Genomic DNA, 20,088 nt, shown 5'->3' on the forward strand with positions numbered 1-20,088 from the left:
GAGTAGGTTTGGGAGATGTAGGACCCAGGCAGAAGGAAGTGGCAAAAGCTGCATGCTCATTTTGCAATCTACACAACTCTGTATTCTATCCACAGTAGTACACTTGAATAAAATACTAAAAAAGAAAGAAAGAAAAGTTTTGTATTAACAAAGCAGATTAAGAAACACTGTTCCAATTTTATGGGGTTTTCAGGCCCACAAAAAACTATGGCCTGTTACAGACTGCCAAAATAAAGCTGCTTCGGGTCTATTTGGAGGTATGCTATTTAAATGATGCATGCATCCTAAGAATCTGGAAGCTGCAACAAAGCTGCACTCCAGTGCTTAGAAATGGAGTGTGGCTTTGGTGTGACCTCCGGACTCTTAGGAGCCAGGCATCATTTAAATAGCATACCTCCAAAGAGACCCGAAGCAGCTTTATTTTGGCTGTCTGTAACAGGCCTGTAACAGGCCTATGGATGCTGGCCATGAAAGCCTTCGACTCCACGCTGCTCTAATTATCTGATACAGGGAAATAGCAGGGATTTTCTTCTCTATGCATCAGATGACAGGACCATATTTGTGCCCTTTGACTACAACTGTTTCTTTCTTTCCTGGAAATGTATTGGGAGCAAGGACCCAATAATTCATTTGCTTGCATCACTTTGAGTAGCACTGAACTAGATGGTCTGTGACAGAAAGACATAGAACACAGACCCCTATGAAGGTACACACAAAAATGACCACTGGCTTAAAACTATACACAGAGTATATGCCTATCATAAGCTGTTAACTTTCATACTAAATGAAATTGTTTCCTCAGAGAATTGTAGAGTAACTTTCCCTGAAGTTACTTAAAAGAAAGCATGCCTGCCCATGAAAGAAATCCAAACTAGACTTCATGTCAGTATCTCCTGAACAAACTATCAACAACCTGAGACAATTTTGTTGTGGTTTTAATAGACCTTTGCAGCCTTCTTTGTTTTAAACTTTGTTTAAATTGTAAATTTCCTCAGATGCCTTGGGAGAAAATATATATATATATAGAAACAAAATAAATAAATGAATAAAGATAAGGATAATAAAAATTCAAGTAGAATAGCACATAATCTATATTTCATGTAAAATATGAATGTGTGAAAAGTGAAAAAAGACTTGATTGTGCATTATTCCCCTTAACTGGTTCACACTGAAAACTAAAAAATGCTAATTTCACCAATAATTTGTTTTTAGCTATGACACTAAGACTGCTGTACAACAATGGAAAATTTGTATCTCAACAACAGAGGGCACTATCAATACAGAGTTGAGGACATGGCACGTTACATTTGAGCTGTTTTTACAACGTGCAGTGTGTGTTTTATTTTTCCCATCTGAACGGCTAATGACAAAGTAAGGATCGTTCATACTCCCCCCCCCAAAAAAACCCCTCAAACCACTGGAGAATCAGACCTCTGGCAAGCATTTTAAAGGGTCTATGCCCCTAACTTCCCATGCTGGGCTACCGTGGCTAAAAGTTGCTGTATATGAAACTATCATTTCAAAAGAAACCCATGAACAACTAAACCTTCAATGTTTCCATACCTCCCATATAGAAAAGTGGGAAGGGGGAGAGAAGAATGTCCTTTCAAAACTGCAATAGCCTTGTCAAAGTTCTGGCTGCTATTCTAAGATTTCCTCCAGCACTAAAGAACCACCCGCCATGTTTTTCTAAGCAGGGAAGTGACTCGAGGATAAGTGAAATAGCATGCAAAATAAGCTAACATTTTCCTAATCCTGAAACTGTTAGAATCTTGTTGTGACCCCTACAGAAAATCAATCAGACATTGCATCTGTTACTCTCTTTCTATAGAAGTTAATCTCATGCATAATATGGAACTCAAGAGGCCTTTTTGTTTTGTATTTTACCAAGATGTATCTTCACAGGCAAAGTCCTCTTGAATTGCATTTTGGGGGAAAAATAGCTCAAATTAAAACACACTCCTCAGTTATATTTCTTTTGAAGCAAGAGTCTCACATTACCTAAAATGCACCAGAATGAGGCAGACTGCTGAGGAGACAAGGGCCATTACAAATATGATCCATGCCAACATTTTCCTACAAATAAAAAGCCAATACAACTGGCAATGGGCCGACTGATAAATCCTTCCACATGAGTCTCTACTATTTTAAAGGAGATTATTACAGTACACTTGTGGAGCATTCAGAGGTATTCCCTGCTACAGTATGACACTCTATTTTACCAATGTCATGTGTAGAGCTTTCCCTGTGTAACTGTTTTACCAAATGTTGGAATGAAATGGTAGTTACTTGGTAATCTACCAGGATGAGGTAAAAAGGGCTGGAAGGCATTAGACAATATGACAATATGTTTAGGAAGTTCACATTTCCTAATACTCTGATGGCCTCATCAAAAATTCCAATACCTGCTCCAAGACAAGTTTTAAACTTTAACTCTGGTTAACATTAACCATGATGAATGAATTATTTATTTATTTATTTATTTTTTAGGTATTTATATCCCGCCCTTCAGCCCTAATGGCTCTCAGGGCGGCTTACATTTATTATTATTTTTAACCAGACAGTTTCCTGCCCGCAGGCTTACAATCTAAAAGACAAGACACAAAAGGAGAAGGGAATGGTGAGGGGGGGAGGGGATCAGGTCCAGCATTCTTCTCTCCCTCTGAGGCCTGGACCAAGGCAGATGGACCGGAGGGAGGGCTCTGCTTCTTCCAGGCAGGCCTGGTGGAGCTCGCCTGCCTCTCTCTCCCAGATGGTGGCTGAAGGGAGGGCTGGTCCTCTTCGAGGAAGGCAGTTGGAGCTCGCCTGCCTCTCTCTCCCAGACGGTGGCTGAAGGGAGGGCTGGTCCTCTTCGAGGAAGGCAGTTGGAGCTCACTTGCCTCTCTCTCCCAGATGGTGGCTGAAGGGAGGGCTGTCCTCTTCAAGGAAGGCAGTTGGAGAATTGGCTGTGATAGAACTATGGTTAAGGATGCAAAATAATCGGTGCATGAAAAAAGCAGCAGTATGAAATCCAGTGGCTTGTTGGTGCTATTTAAAGTTACATTTAAACAGGCAGGGGCATTGAGAAGGAAATACTACATGGTGCTTCAAAGACAGAGTTCTTAACAAGTTCAGTTGCTTTTCTGTTTCAGGCTTATTCAGAATATCTTCCTCTTTTAAGAGTGATCCTTTCTGATTTGGCTATAACAGTTATTTTCTGACTTTTTAAAAAAGCAATACTCCAATAGGATTTATAAACATTTAACCTTTTAAATAAGGACACTACAGAAGCAAAGGATAGAAAGCACCTGAAAAAATCACTTTCAGACTGTGTTTGAGCAGTTCTAGCAAAGTCTTGTTGGAAGTATGTTTACAAAACATCTGTCAATCTACACAACACTGAACCACCAAGGGTAGAAATGAGTTTCTCTTTAAACCACAAGGATATTTTTAATAAGAGACCAAACATTGTAATAATTATTCCAAATGCCTAAAGCTCAGGTTGGCATGAAGATAAGACTTGTAATCTTTAAGTAATGCATGTGAAGCGAAACCATCTGTTATAGAAACCACCCATTTTCTTGCATGCCAGATTGTTAACATCTGTTTCCAAGTTAGAACAAGAAGTACCTTCAGCTATTTTTCACCATGAACCTTATTAAAAATAGGATATATCCAGTTAACATACTTTGGTTTAAGTGTAGACATTATTCCATTTGCTAAGTACAGTTGTAATCCAGTCAACTTTAAACTGGTTAGAATCCCATTGCCTTAAAAGTGAAGTGAGTTTAGGTCAAAAAAGTGCAAGTGTTTTAATTATGAACATAAGATACTTCCTTACATCAAGTCATATCATTGATCTGTACTAGAATGCATTCTATAATGCACTGAAGATGGCTCTGAAATTTTAGAGACTGCAAAATGCAGATATCAGGCTGTAGATGGGAGCCAGGCAGCTGGAACATGTTACATCAATATTCTGGGTCTTAATTCAAAGTAGTTACTTTAAAGCATAAACCAGTGTTCAGTCAGTTTATATGAAGGGCTACCTCCACCAATATGAGTATGCCTGTATTTTAACACAAACCTCACTGGCCTTTCTTGTATGTCTATTAGTTCTATTAGGAATACCTCTCAGGTTGGTGAGCATAAAGGGTAGGTTTACTTGAAAAAGTACCACCGATTGTAAAACTCCATTCCAACAATCCATACGTAGTCCTTTCAATCCAGATCCTTACATGGGCCCTATGAACCAATTTATTTTGGACTGCTGTTTCCTTTCCAGCGCCACTGGTTTTAAAACTATGTGGATTATGTGCATGTCCTTAGCTGATTTTTATGAATAGTTACTGGTCTAGCATGAACAGTTTTAAGGTTGTATATACAAATGTTTTAAGTTGTTTTCAGTTGGTTGTTATTTTAGTATACTAGAGGTTTATATACAAAGATTATCTCTAATCACACCTTGTGTGGTCTACATTCAAAAAAGCAACCTGAAAATATTTAAACAAAATACATATTACCCAGCCTGAGGGTCATGGCTGTTTCTCATCCCGCTCTTGGAAGTCTCTTCTTTAAAGCCAAAGATGTTGAGAATTGGTCTGAGACCTTCTTCATATAAAAGATGATTTCTTCTATGAAGCCACAGACTTTTCAAAATGTAGCTGGATCCAACTAAATGTTTTTAACAACGTATATGTATCTCAGAAGACTGTGGATCTAATCTTCACCTAGGTCAGTTTCCATTCCATCCAATGAGATTTGCATAAATACAAAACTAGGAGCTTCACGTACACATTTCATGTTACTCTATGACTATTGAAGTAAACAGCATCTGACTCTTGCATGCACATATATATATATATATATATATATATATATGCTTTTACGATTTCTGCATAAATCTTGTCTAAGTAAAAAGTAACCATCTATTCCATTAGATATTTATGCAAAGAACTAACACATATGGTGATCTCACATGATGAAAAGCAAATCTCACATTATGAAAAGCAATAAACCATATTTATGACAAATTTGCTTCAAATGTTGCTTTTATCCAAGGCTGCATCCACACTGCAGAAATAATCCACCACTTTAAACTGTCATAGCTTAATGCTGTGGCATTCCGGCTTTGTGAGCCATTTACCCTTATCTGTCAGAGGGCTCTGGTGCCACAACAAACTACAGTTCCCATGTTTCTATAGGATGGGCCCATGACAATTTAAGTAGTGTCAAACAGGATTATTTCCACAGTGTGGATGCAGCCTAAGTGTTAAACAACAACAGTATGGCATACTGGGATGCATCCAAGAGTACTTTCCACTGAAAAAAGGGGAACCTCTGGCACCCAATATATTTAATAGTTTATACGTTTTCTACTGATTTCTACTATTTAAAATAATTGCTTTTTTACTTGTAATGAAAATTGTTCACTCTTAATCTGCATTAATAATTTCCAAAAAATATCTGAAGCTATATCCTAAACCAGCAATTTTAGCATTCATTTCTTCAGGAAATACTTATTCCTGAAATTCTAATGGCCAGCTGGATAGTCCATTAGGAACAGCTATCAACTACATACTGCAAAGCTGCAAGGATAAAATTATCAATTTAATTCCATCCTACTTCAGCATATTTCCTCATTAATAAGCTTTATGGAATGCTGTTTCTTAAATAAGGGGTAATTTTCACAATTTGGGGAGAAAATTTTATTTTGGCATTGACTGTCCTGGCCCCCCTATTTATTATGCTGTTCTGTTGAGATTTTAATGGTTCTTCTAACTTTATTATGAATACTGCTCCAAATGCGGTTTTAACTGGATTATTCCAACATAATCTTTTTATTTTGTTATTAAACACAATGGACAGAAAGATAATTTACAAATGTTTAATATTTAAAGTAAGAGCCCACATGGTGTAGCTTTGAGGGTTGGTCGATGACTCTGGACAACATTGTTTGGTTCCCTGCTTGGCCATGAAAACTCACTGAGTGACTTGGGTAAGTCACATGCTCTCGGCCTCAGGAGAAAAAAACAAATCTTACCAAGAAAACTCATGATAGCGTCAGCATTGCTATACGCCTTAGCATTGCTATATGTCACCAACAACATTTAAAGCAATAACTAAATATAAGAAATTAACTGCACATTAGCACTAAAGATTTTAACATGCTTCTGATCACAAGAGTTAGTTTTTCTTCTTTATTTGCAGGTTCCATCATAAATCATCACCACCACCATTTATATTTTGTGTTTCCTCCACAACTCAAGGAAAGTAACACTTAACCTCATTGCAAAATCCATTTTACTAATACATTTCCTACATACTGAAGTTCAGTAGTCTCTCTTAAGCACCTTTAAAAGATATACCTTTTTAAACTTCCAAGTATTGTAATTTGCTGCACTTTATTAATTCTGCAGGCATGTAGCTACAACAACTATATAGATGTCTGCCTGCTGAAAAAATACATCTGTTATAAAAGGGATTACTGAATCTAAGCAGGCCCACACAACTTAATTCTACAGAACTATTTCAGAGAACAGCAGCCCTGTAGCAATAACTTTTGAAAAGAATTGGTTTAGACAAACCTCAACATGTTTTCAAAAGGGACAGATGTTCTATTCAAAGTAAATGCTGCAGGCGAAACAGTCTCTGGAGAAGTGTCTCTCTAAAGCTGTGCCTCTACGCCTTTCACGTATGATCTTTAAAATACACAATATACTTGGGTATTTCTTCTTTTTAATTTGAAAACTCAACAAAGTTATCTTAGACTCTCATATAATGAAATGCATGATACACAGTATAGTATGTATAAAAAGTGTTCCTTTAAAAAAAACTTTTAAAAGTAGAATGCATACCAAAAAAAAAATCTATCTTGAGCATACCTTCTCTCCAAAATGCTAGTTGAAAGAAAACATTCTCAGCACAATTGCTAACTAAATAAAAGGCCAATTTTCTACTATTTCTCTAAAACTGAAATGAGCAAAAATCATAGAGTCAGAAATACTAGAATTCCACATTTAGGTTCAAATAATTACATCCATTTGCCAATTTGCACTGATCAGGTTAGAGGCTGTACACTTTGCAGAAACATACATAGCTCAAAACAAATAATTATAGAAAACATTTGGAACACAGTGCCACAGTTTGGTACAGTGTTCCACGTACTCACCAGTAACAATGATTTCTACTTTCCACTTCCATAGTAAGATTTTCTGACGTTGCTTTTAAAACTAAAAACTTAATAGCTCTTCATAAAATGGCTATTTTGCTTAGTTCCCAAAACCAAGGTTAAAAAGGCAGCAGAGTATGATTCAAATGAAGATCAACAACAAGTTAATTATCAAAAGAACGCTTTGCTTAAAAGCGAAGCTTAAAATATCCATCCTGGGATTTTCAATCATGGAACAACCCTGGACGTCAGTTGCTGATTCTCTGAAGCAGCTGCAGTAAAAATTATGCCACATTCTTGCCTTCTGCATGGTTTCTCAGCTACAGCAGATCACAACAGGCTTGGAAACAACTGTTTCCCAAATGAAAGCTAAATTCTTCTTCTGCATTGAAATGAACCAAGTTTGAGTGCTCAAGAATGAGTGACAGTGTTGCCAGCCAATCAGCTTGTGTTTTTCAGGAAAATCACCCCTTAATTCATTCAAAATTAGGTCATCTGACACTATTTGAAATGCTATTGGCTTAGAATGAGCATAGTGTTTTAGCCTGATCAGGAAAAGGCCACCTATCTATGTCTTCCTGGATTTAAGGCATCCTTGACTGCATTACATACTGTGGATATTTGAAATAAAAGATGAATGCAGACTTACCAGATCTTCCCAACTGTTAAAGGTACGGAGTTCTATTATTCTCTGAGCCTTTTTCTGAGAACACTGTGGGATCAAGGTGAGTTCACTAGGTGTAGCTTCTTGCAGAAAGTTAAGAATTTTAGCTCTGTAACCGTCTTCCATCATTTCATCACCACTGCCGTAGTCTTCATCAAGGGAGCTACCAGCTTCTGAGGCAGATTCATAATTCACAACTTGTGAGTCCTTTTTAGTATTCCATATTTTTTTCTTTTTATCCTTTTTCCTGAAGCCGTTCTGAGATTTTGTGGGAAATTTCTCTTTGAGTTTCACGTTAGTGTCATTCTGATAACTGGTATCAATGGAGACCCCTTTTCCATTTGAAACTTCACTTTTGGAAGGATTCTGTGTATCTGTATATACAACAACAACAACAATAAAAGTTATAGAGAACTTAATAGTAGACAGTAAAAATCAAGGGAAAATTACAGACTATCAATGGCTGTGTTCTGGAATATGTTTCCATTTCCTTATTCCAAAACATGTTATTCAATATTTGCCAGTTTTTCCACGTTCATATTACTGTTCCAATACTTTATACAATTCCAGTACATTTTTTACAATAATATTTAAAACTTTACCTTTCTCAGTATACTACAAAAGGAAAAGATAAGCTTTAAAATCCAGGGCATTTATTTATTACCAACCTTTTTTTGTAAATCTTACCTGGTTAAATCAGAACATCAGCCAGCACTGCTTCTTATAGTTTTTATTGAATGCAGTGAAAGGCTTTTCTATAAATTATATAGAATAGAATAAAATAAAGTATAAAATTATGTATGTATGCTGTGTTCAGGACACTACTGAACAGTATTTACATTATGTATTTTAAATAATGTATTTTAAATTGTATGAATCTGTTTCAATGAAATAACCACACATTTACCAGTAATGGTAAAACATGCTTCTGTTCTAGTAATCAATGTCTTACATTTCTATATAATATTTATAAAATATTTATAAAGTAAAACAGTAATCTGAACCCTGATTAGTGAGCTTTGCATTTTAGCCCTGTAAGGGAAGTTAACTTAACACATACATGGAGAAAAATGAATTGCATTTAAAATCAAGGCAGTTAATTTCATCACATTTGAAAAAGGTGCACTATAAACTGCAGCAATTAAATCCATCAGCATAATACTTAAAACAGAAGTTAAAGGACTGCCATACTTGCAGAGGAAGTATTACTTTATGCAGCTCATTTCAGCATATGAAAATTAGGACCCAAAGAATGAGCCCAAGGAGACTTTAGACTTGTGATCTTCAAACAGCAGCTCCCACTCACATGGTAAACTCCTTATAAAATTGATAAAACCTCTGGTATATATATATTTTGGGGGGGGGGGGGGTTGCTGGTCAAAGAGTAAACATAAGGATGCCACTGGATTGTTGTGCATTCTTGTGACGGTCTCAGTCAGTTTTTACCGATCTCAACATGTAAGTGTACCATAGATATTACAACCTATATTGAGTGAAGCAATCCATTTTCTTAAAGAGTAACAGCTAGAGCAGTATTGATATGTATGAGCAACCTGGGGAACCTTTGGCTCTTCAGATATTTGGATGACTACTTCTGGAATTCCTTACCACTAGCCATGCCAGTGAGAGGTTCTGGCAATTGAAGTATATTACATGGGAAGGGCCCAAGATTCCCCATTTCTGATCTGGAAAGTTAACAGTTTCACAAGTTTTTGTCAGTTAACTACTGCTGCTAGTAAGAAGCAGAAGCTGCAGATTGTCCAACTATTTAGATAAGAAGTCCACCTTTCTTGATACAAAAATAACCAGTCTGGGTATAATGCAACTTAGGATGGCTCTTGTGTTGCCATTGCAAAACTTAAGTATACCAGCCTCAGAAGCCACAAAAGCTACAATAAACTTTAAGGAATGGGGACTGGCCATTTTACACCATTCCACTCAGTGTCTTCATTCACACCAAATTAATATTGGTTCTTTTCTGTGTTATTTTCCCTCTCTCTTAGTTGCCTTAGATGGAAACTGTTAGGCAGAAAAAATTACAACCATTTTAAAATTAAAAAGTGTGTTTCATTTTTTTTTGAAAGTAACCTATAATTAATTGACAGCCACTTACATAAAAAATGCTCTAGCCTATTCTTTTCCCACACCTCTCAGTAATCTCTGCTTACTATTTAAAGCACATACAGAGAAGCTGTACACTGTGCTTTTATATGAAAATTCGTTCTGATTTAGTCCACAAACCTAGAACTTCACTATATTAGTATAATGTAAAACATTATTCTAGTATTCTAGCAACAGAACTGCTATATGATACATTTTGAATGGCAGATGGTTTTATCATATTATTGAGATGGCCAAAGCAATATTTTCTAATTTAAGCAGGAAGTTTCCTGTTGATTTTAACATGATATTTTCAATGTATGTTGATTTTACAGGCATTTTCTTAGATCCCTCCCGCACCTCTCATGAGGGCAACAGCCAAATTGGGGCAAAACATCCCATTTCATAAACAGGAAAGAAATCCTACAAAATTTCAATTTTATTAAATAGATAATCCAGCTATATCTACTGGGCCAAACCAAATTGCAGCACCCTGTTTTGTACAGCGGGGAGGGAGACACATCTGGGAAACTCACAAGTAGAACATGAAGACAACAGTTTTCTTCCACTGTCCTTCCCAAGCAACTTGTATTTAGACTAGATAATGTCTCTGAATAGTGACATGGCATATAGCCATGATGAATAACTGCTGACAGCATTGTCATCAGTGAAGCCACATGACTTGTATCCTATCACTTTCAAATAGAATAGTCATGAAATTATCATTATATCATTGAATGAGCGGGCCTGCAATATTTCAGACAGAAGCAGCCCTTGAATATAGCGCTGATATGTGCTGATTTGAGGGTGACCCAGTGTTTATATTGTGGGTATATCCTCTAGATTGCATCAATTTAAATTGCTAAAAATATGAAATGGACAGCATGCTTGCTGGTTTCTTGCTCCCTGGATGTATTTGAGGCCCTCAACCATGATGCATTTCAGAAGGTGCCTTGCAAACCCCTACCCACACTAAAGGGGAAGACTCCAGGAGCAGCAATTGTCCTTTTAAATTGATTATAGGGTCCCTCTCATTGTTCAACAAACATATCCAACATTTCAGCATCAGAAGTGGACCTCTAGCCAGTTGCCTTTTTTCATTTGTCATTATTTCTTTTCACAACTCCAAGAGGGTTCCAAGAGCAGAAAACTGACCCCTAGACCATTCTTAGTTGCCCTTCCTTGCTCTAAAACATGATAGTAGCCTGAGACATTAGGGATGGTCTTGCAAGTAGTCTGATGATTTTAGTGAGCATACCCCTGGTTCTTTTTTTGTTTGTATGTAATGGTGGCCAGAAACAGATGTACAAGAAAGAAAAGCTTCCAGCTGCTCTAGGGCAGGGCATGCAGATGATGCACACCCCCAGAGCAGCTGGAAGCTGTGTGGAGAGCACGCCCGGCCAGGAAAAGCCAGCTGGACAAAGAACACAGAAAGTTTGCTCTTTGTTGGTGTCCTGTTTGGGACCCAGATCAGGACCAATTGCTGTGCTCCTGTGCTGATCAGTGGTGGTGATGATGACTAGGCCTGCAGCAGCCTCAGGCTGCTCCAAGCTGCCAGTCTGCATGACTCCACTGTCAATCACCGGCATGAGCCCAGTACACTATAGCTTGTACACACACGCAGTCAGCATGGACATAGTTCTAGGATGTACTATCTGCAAGGATTAAGGATTTAATGTACAGAAGATAAGAAGAAATGGAATAAATGTATCTGACAACGAAGACAATGTGAAGTTAATACAATGTATACCTTTATTACTTGCTTCTGCAATGGGGATATTCTTCTCAATTAGTGTCAGGGAGGGAGAACACCTGCAAATCTCATGCTATTTGGATGGAAAAGCCAGTGATGTAAGGAAGCACACTGGCTGATAAAGTTAGAAAATGTGGCTTTGACTATCTTTATGACATTTGACATCTAAACTATCGGCCTCAGAGGGAGCCATCAGGCAGACCCAGCAACATCAGGGACTGCCTGAAGGAAGAGGCCCCTCCCTCCTCAACTGTCATCTCGGCCTCAGAGGGAGCCATCAGGCAGACCAGCAACATCTTGGACTGCCTGAAGGAAGAGGCCCCTCCCTCCTCAACTGTCATCTCGGCCTCAGAGGGAGCCATCAGGCAGACCAGCAACATCTTGGACTGCCTGAAGGAAGAGGCCCCTCCCTCCTCAACTGTCATCTCGGCCTCAGAGGGAGCCATCAGGCAGACCAGCAACATCAGGGACTGCCTGAAGGAAGAGGCCCCTCCCTCCTCAACTGTCATCTCGGCCTCAGAGGGAGCCATCAGGCAGACCAGCAACATCTTGGACTGCCTGAAGGAAGAGGCCCCTCCCTCCTCAACTGTCATCTCGGCCTCAGAGGGAGCCATCAGGCAGACCAGCAACATCTTGGACTGCCTGAAGGAAGAGGCCCCTCCCTCCTCAACTGTCATCTCGGCCTCAGAGGGAGCCATCAGGCAGACCAGCAACATCTTGGACTGCCTGAAGGAAGAGGCCCCTCCCTCCTCAACTGTCATCTCAGCCTCAGAGGGAGCCATCAGGCAGACCAGCAACATCTTGGACTGCCTGAAGGATGAGACTTCTCCCTCCTTTAACTCTATTTTGTTTTTTTTACGATTTTACTGTACACCGCTATGATCATCGCGGAATAGCGGTCTATAAATAAAACATATTATTATTATTATTATTAAACCCTGTTTCATAAATGTCAGAACTGGCTACTGTAGGGAAATGTAATCCATGAATATGAATTTTTTTAGAAAACTTTCCCACTTCACTTGGCACTGGTTTCTGGTCTGTCCCACAGACTAGCACCTTTGGGTATCAGCCTAAAGGTTGAACAGAGCTTTTGGAAACATGGCATAAACTTAGATCCTAAGAATCTCTTCATTCAAGAAAAGGTATTTCTATTCTGAAAGGCCCCCTCTGACATTGCCTCCCTTGCAACATGTCAACTTCTTTCAGAGGACAACCCACCCCATAAGATTTTGAGGAAGCACAGCTGTTACAGAGGGAAGGAAAAGACAGGAACACTTCATAAATGTTAACATGAATTAGTCCAAAGTCTCATCTGTCTGGTGTGCTACATTTAAGTTGTGAGGCAAATTTCATGTTTCAAGTGATAATAGACTGGATAAGGAAAAACAGACTAAAACTGAATCCAGGTAAGACGGAGGTACTTGCTATAGGAACCCCTAATCTGAGTATGGAGATATGTTAACTGGTCCTGGATGGGGTCACACCTCTCCTAAAGGACTATGTTCACAGCTTGGGAGTACTCCTGGACTCGTCTCTCCAAATGACAACTCAGATAAATGTGACTGATGGTCAGGAGTGCTTGTTATCTGCTTCGTCTGATATGCCAGCTGCGACCCTACCTGGAGCCAGGAGACCTAGAATTGTTAGTACACGTGCTGGTAACCTCTAGACTAGACTTCTCTAATGCACTCTACATGGGGCTACCTTTATGCCTAATTCAGAAACTTCAATTTGTTCAAAATATGGCAGCCAGATTAGTTGCTGGGAAATCTAACACCAATCCTAAAATCTCTGCACTGGCTGCCTATTAAACAAACAAACAAGCTTCATTTATATACCGCTTTATACCGCCTAAGCAGTGTCTAAGTGGTTTACAACTGTAAGCTAATTTGCCCCCAACAATCTGAGTACTCATTTTAGTGACCTCAGAAGGATGCAAGCCTGAGTCAAACTTGAGCCCTTTTGCTGGTCTTGAACTTGCAACCTTGTGGTTTTGAGTGAGTGGCTGCAATACAGGCATTTTAACCACTGTGCCACCAGGGCGCTGTACAACGTGTTGGTAATAACCTTTAAAGCCCTTAATGGCTTGGGTCCAGCTTACTTGTGGGAACGCTTCCTTCCATACAATCCACCCTGCACACTCAGGTCCTCTGGGAAAAATTTACTGCAGCCAATAAAAACCAGGTTGAGTGCAGTTACCCAGAGGGCCTTTTCATTGGCCACTCCTAAATTATGGAATGGCCTGTCAGAAGAGATCCAACATATCACCAATCTTGATGGCTTTAAAAAACTCTTCCGACAGCCCCTCCCTGACTGATCATCTTACTCTCACAGATATGGATTACCTTGACTACCCCAAGATGACTGGTGTAATTTTTGGTGTTTTAGTGATTTTAATATGATTTTATAATGTTGAAGTTGTATGTGTGTATTTTATTACTGTAATTTTTTACTGTTGTAACCCGCCTTGATCCATTGGAGAGGTGGTATAAAAATAAATTATTATTATTATTATTATTATTATGTTTTTCTAGAAACAAATAATTTCTTTTAAAAAGGCAATGAAAGCAATATGATGGCAGACAAAAAGAACAGTAAAGAATCTCTTGGTGCTGACAATACTAGAACTAGCTCATGTCAACTCTCTGGCAGAGAAGATAGATGAAACTTTATCTAAATGGTAACAAAAACTTCCATCAAACTTGAATTGAAAATTAAGAAAGCTGTGTATTTGCATATCAGAAGTGGGTTTTGGGAACAAGGAATGGGGGATAGGAAAATACTTTGATCTATTCTGGCAAGATTGTATTAAGGACTTGTCTTTATGAAAAATAAAACAAACTGCTACTACCACAGCTTGCTATCTCTGAAAATTGCTGTCTAAAAGGATCTAACATTAACTGTACCAAGGAATGAGCATTAAGGAAGAATGAGAGTGGTTGCCTTGCACATGTGGAATGCATACAATGCTGTACTATTCTTACAAATCTCTTCACAGGGAATAGTTGGTCAAAAGGGGGAAAACAGTATGGCAACAATCCACAAACGCACTATAAAGTTACTTCCGCTCAAGTGCTGAGAATTCTGGAATTCCCTCTCTTTGCACAGCAATCTCACCTTGCCCAGAAGTTAACAGTGAAAGTCAAAGAATATCTGATTTAAAGGACTGGATCATGCCTCCCAAATCAAGAGTAGAAGCTGTGTGGCCCTTTATTTGTTGTTGATACTCAACTGTCAGCATTGCTCAGCACTGGTAGAGCTGATGGGAATTGTGTGTGAGGGAATCATTTAAAGAGCCAAAGTTAACCGATTGGCTGTGGGGAATTGCAATTCAACCACATGTGGACACCTACATAATTCTGATCCCTGCTCTACATACAAAGTTCTTACCAAAAGGACAGAGAAACTGCATAATAAGAAATATACTACAATAACTGTGACTAAAATTTTTACTCAAGGCTAAGATGTCCCCAGCTTTAAACCATTTACAACATTCCTTAATGGTAGAGATAGATTTTCACATTAAATTCAGTTATTGCTACAACAAGATATGCAACTTCTTCAGAGAGATAAAACATATAATGGCAGGAAAAATGATTTACACGTCTTAGGTTAACTGTACATATTGACAAAAATAAAGTGAGTGTTACCCTCTTGATCTTCCATAAACACTCTTAAAGACTCCAGAGATTCTTGATATATCCAGTTATGTTCTTGAAGTACATCCCTCAGTTCCTAGTTATGAAAAATATTATAAGATATCCTATATAGTCACATAAATCATAACCTATAAAGAGCAAGGTATTATCACATTTGCACATATTTTCACCTATGCATATCAAAACTAAGGGAAACGTGTTAGGAATGTTCACTTTTACAACTATGTTCACTTTTACAATTTAGGCATATAGCAGTGTTGGGGGTTTTTTTCTGTTTTTTTTCCCCTGTCGTTTTTTAGTCAGTGCACAAAGCTGAAAGTAATCCAGAGGGATCAACCCTCACTCCCAGAAACACACTAGCCTAAGTTCCAGAACAGTATATTGTAAGAGTTTACAGAACTAACTTAGGACCTGATAATAACTTTTTTTACTGTTTCTTGAGTGGACTGACACTGAGTCTTCAACAAGACTGCTCCAATACCATACACATTAATAGAAAATTCATTCTCCAAGTTAATTAATTAATATCAATTAATTAATTAATATTAATTCTGTCCTTGTCTGCCTACCCCTTTCCTCAAAAGAAAGCAGAGCAGTGGAGGAGTATTGCAAGCATTCACCCAGCTTCATCCTCAACCTTGCCTTCTCCTTAGGAGAAAGCCAAGCAGTAGAGGAGACTTGTAGGACAAGTATTTGCCCATCCTCCTCATCCACTGTCCAGCCTCCTCTTCAGAAAAAAGTTGGATGATGGAGGAGCCTTGCTTGGCAAGCATTTGCCCATCCTCCTCCTCTGATGTCTGGCCTTCTCTTCAGGAGAAGGCCAAGCAGTGGAGGAGCCTTGAAATCGTTCCACATCTTTGTGGTCCACCTAAAATCCTTTGGCGGGCCACATGTGGCCCTTGGGCTGTATGTTGTGCAGGCCTGTTTTAAAAGGAAAGCAACCTTATTGAACTCACTATATAATTTATACATACACATTATATTAATCATATATTTTGTGCCAAAGACAACATACCTCTTTATCCAAGCTGGGAAATTCTTTGTGCAGTTTGCTCACCAAACCTTCACGCTTTTCCCACTGATTTTCAGGACTTTGCAACTATGATTCAGAAAAAGATTCATTTCTTTTACTCTTCATCTCATTTTACTAATTTGAATACTACGATATAGAACAACCCACTCCTAGAAACCTCATGTATTTGTTATTTTGAGTACAACAAGTTGAGTCTCCCTTATCCAAAATGCTTTGGACCAGAAGCGTTAGGGATTCTTTTTTGGGGTGGGTGGGTTGAAATACCTGTTTTTAAATATACATATTTAATGAGATATCTTAGAAATGGGACTTTATGTGAATTTGAAGGCATTCACCACAGGCATCACTAGTTTTTGTGGGTTTTCTGGACTACGTGGCCATGTTCTGGAAGAGTTTATTCCTGATGTTTTGCTAGCATCTGTAGCTGGCATCTTTAGAGAATGGTAGCATAGAAGTGAGTGGGGTATATATACTTTGTGACTCTTGGTTGAGAGGAAGTGATTTACACATTAATCAATGTGTTGGTCTGTTGTTGAATGGCAATGCCTCAGGGTGTCTATTTAATTAATGATCCATTGTCTGCTGGGAAGCACCCCTGACCCTGCGTGGTTTTCATTTGCACTTGCGGGGTCTTGATTTTGGGTTTTTTTTCCAGGACTGGTAGTCAAACTCCATTTCCTTTAAGGGTTTTTTCTTTCCTGTTGAAGTTGTCTAGGTGTTTTTGGATTTCAATGGCTTCCCATTCTGACCTCATATTTGTTGGCATGGTCCATAATTTCAGTGTTTTCAAATAGCATTTTATGCCCAGGTGGTTAATAATGTGTTTCTGCTACTACTGATTTTTCTGCCTGACCCAGCCTGCAATGTCTCTTGTGTTATTTAATTCGTGTTTGAACACTGTGTTTGTTCCTATGTAGATTTGTCTGCAGCTGGTTGGTATGCAGTAAACTCCTGCGGCCATGAGAGGGTCTCTCCTGTGCTTTCACTCTACACATAACCTGAAGGTAATTTTATACTTTTTAAAATAGCTTTATGCATAAAGCAAACTTTGTGTAGACTGAACCATCAAAAAGCAAAGGTCACCCACAAAAAAAGTTTTGATTTTTGGAATATTTCAGAATTCCAGATGCAAGGGAGACTCAATCTGTACTACCATTTGGAGAAGTAACTTCTGTGTAGCCAGATATTCCCATGCTTCTGTGTGTTAGATTCAAAGACTGAATTCCTCCAATAGTAAAAATGACTATTTCAGACATAAATGTCAGCAGTTTTTATCAGCACACCTCAGTTTTAGCAACCTACCTACCTACCTACCTATTGTTCAAGATCACAGAAAAAGGGCTGGAAGCTTGCCCAAGTAGTGCTAAGTAGTGTTTTTCTACAAAACTATTTGGAAATACAGATATCAAATTCTGCCTTGCACACTAAATGCATAAAACATTATATATAATGTATGTATCTGATTTCTGGAACTCCAGCAGCTATTTAAACAGTTAAATCTAGTCTGGATTTCTGCACTTAAGATATCCTCAGCTACTTACAGGGTCAATCTTTTTCTTTTTTGCACTTTGGTCATCAATATCTCCAGAATCACCTTGAGCACTTTCCTCAAGCTTCCTCTTTCGAGATCCACCCTCTAAAAAAAAAAGTTTAGTTTAGTATAATCAGAAACGTTTTGGAGTCTAACATCAAAGCACTTCAATTTTTAAAAACTTTTTCTGGCAATTAGAATAGATTACATAGAAATTGCATTTTTAAAAAAGCTGCACAAATCATAATTCTCTTTTCAAAATGTGATTGAATAGACGGATTAAATTTCTACCTGCAGTGACACAGGATATTAAACTTTTTACTCCATTTCATCAGTGCTACATTATAACCTTAATATAAGCTATTCGAGCAATCCTGTATTCTGTTGGCTGAATAGTACACACCACTGTACAGAGGCTGAAAAAACTCTAGGCTGCAATCCATATGACTACATGTACTATAGATCATTTGTCCATCTCCTGCAGGTGAGGCTTCTAGTTCCTGCTACGGCACAGTCCCATCACCCTTGTTCTTAACTCTAAGTTACCTTTGGAACCTAGGGGAGTGGTTATGGAGATGTGCTGTAACTCAAAAGTGAAGCTGTGTACATAGAACCTCATGTGTAAACACTTTTTCTGGATCTCAGTTATAGCCTAATTTTGAAGCAAGAGTTACATATTTATAATACATTTAATAAGTCAATAGGTAACAGTCAGTATGCATACTGTGTTGTATGCCTTCAAGTCATTTCTAACTTATAATAACTCTACGGTGAACTACTCGTCACAGTAGTTACTATGAGATATTTAATGAAACACTTCAGATCAGTCAAGGAGTCAATATAGTTTGATCAGTCAAAAACAAACCAAGTTTTCCAGGTTTTTGAAATCACCCAATGGAAAAAAAAATAAGCCAAGCATCTGTTCAGCAATTCCTCTTCCTCTTAAAGCTTGCCAGAGTCAGAACACCATGTCATTATGTTCAGACATGTTTATTCTCATCCAATATTTTGTACGTAGGAACGCTCATTGTAACATTTGCCAACTGCCACAAAATTTTACTGAAGAGATCCATTTGAGAAACTAAGCAGGATACACTTACTTTTAGGTGGGGAACTGGACTACAGCAGAAAAAGCCGAAAGGCAAAAAACAAAAAGCCTCAATTGAGGATATTTAAGAGACGTATAGTCTCTTGCCAGTTTCTTCCTCTTAAATATAACATAGAGCACCTGGTATTTGTTGCTAGTCTCACATCCAAGTGCTAACCAGGCCTGACCTTGCTTAATTTTCCAACTCTGAGTATCCTTTATCTTAAAAAAAAATAACCTTATGAAATTCATAAGGTCATCATAAATTGACAGGTGACTTGAATGCACATAAACATACACATAGTCTCTTGCAATGCTATGTATGCCTTCCCAGCAATAAGTCTCGTAGGTACAATGAAACTTGATTTTGAGGCTGTACCTACACTACAGCATGATTAGTTTGCCACCACTTTAACTGTCAAGGCTCAATGCTATGGAATTCTAGGATTTGTAGTTCTGAGATATTTAGCCTTTTCTGTCAGAGAGTTTTGGTTTCACATCGAACTACAAATCCTAGGATTCCATAGGATAGAACCACGTCAGTTAAAAGTGGTGTCAAACTGTATTAATTTTCAAATTTGCCAACAGCCTGAGTCAACATGCACAAGACTGTAGTGCAGGTCCCTTTAAATTCAGAAGGTGGTATCCGCACATAGAGAGCAACTATATTTTTAATGAGCCAAGCAAAGGACTACATGGTTTCTGTTGCCATACTTAGTATTCAAAATGAGCTTGATAATTCTGAATATACCCAACAAATATTAAGGTAAACTAATGAGAAAATCTTGGAACAAAAATAAACTGGAAACATAATCAAGGAAATATCAGCTCTGGGGAAGCAGAAAAGGAATCTATAATGTGACACTGGCAAAACTGAATAGTATGATTTAAAGAACATAGAGAAGCACAGCAGCAAACATGTGACAATAACATTACTGCTGTTCTCAGATGACTTTTTAAGTTTGTATCATGAAGAGCTCAGTTGTCTTTATAATTCAAATTCTTATATCAAAAAGATACTAGGAAATTGCACATAAAGGTTTATTCAGTTCATTAAAGTTATAATTTCATTGAAGAATGGAAATAGGTTCTCATCTTGTTTGCTTTT

At 38.1% G+C, this 20,088-nt stretch overlaps 1 protein-coding gene across 2 annotated transcripts in view; it reads right to left on the reverse strand.

The window, feature by feature from the left end:
• Positions 1-20,088, reverse strand: part of SMARCAD1 (SNF2 related chromatin remodeling ATPase with DExD box 1) — a 58,475-nt gene that overhangs the window by 18,626 nt on the left and 19,761 nt on the right. For both annotated transcript variants that reach the window (XM_089526111.1, XM_089526110.1), the window contains exons 6-9: positions 17,904-17,998; positions 16,345-16,428; positions 15,321-15,405; positions 7,800-8,188 (exon numbers count right to left, since the gene is read on the reverse strand). In XM_089526111.1, the coding sequence (XP_089382237.1) occupies positions 7,800-8,188; positions 15,321-15,405; positions 16,345-16,428; positions 17,904-17,998 (653 nt within the window). The remainder of the gene's footprint in view (positions 1-7,799; positions 8,189-15,320; positions 15,406-16,344; positions 16,429-17,903; positions 17,999-20,088) is intronic.

This window comes from Sceloporus occidentalis, unplaced genomic scaffold, assembly GCF_023333645.1.
Source record: "Sceloporus occidentalis isolate IW3139 unplaced genomic scaffold, rSceOcc1.0.p SCAF_5, whole genome shotgun sequence".
Classification (NCBI taxonomy): domain Eukaryota; kingdom Metazoa; phylum Chordata; class Lepidosauria; order Squamata; family Phrynosomatidae; genus Sceloporus; species Sceloporus occidentalis.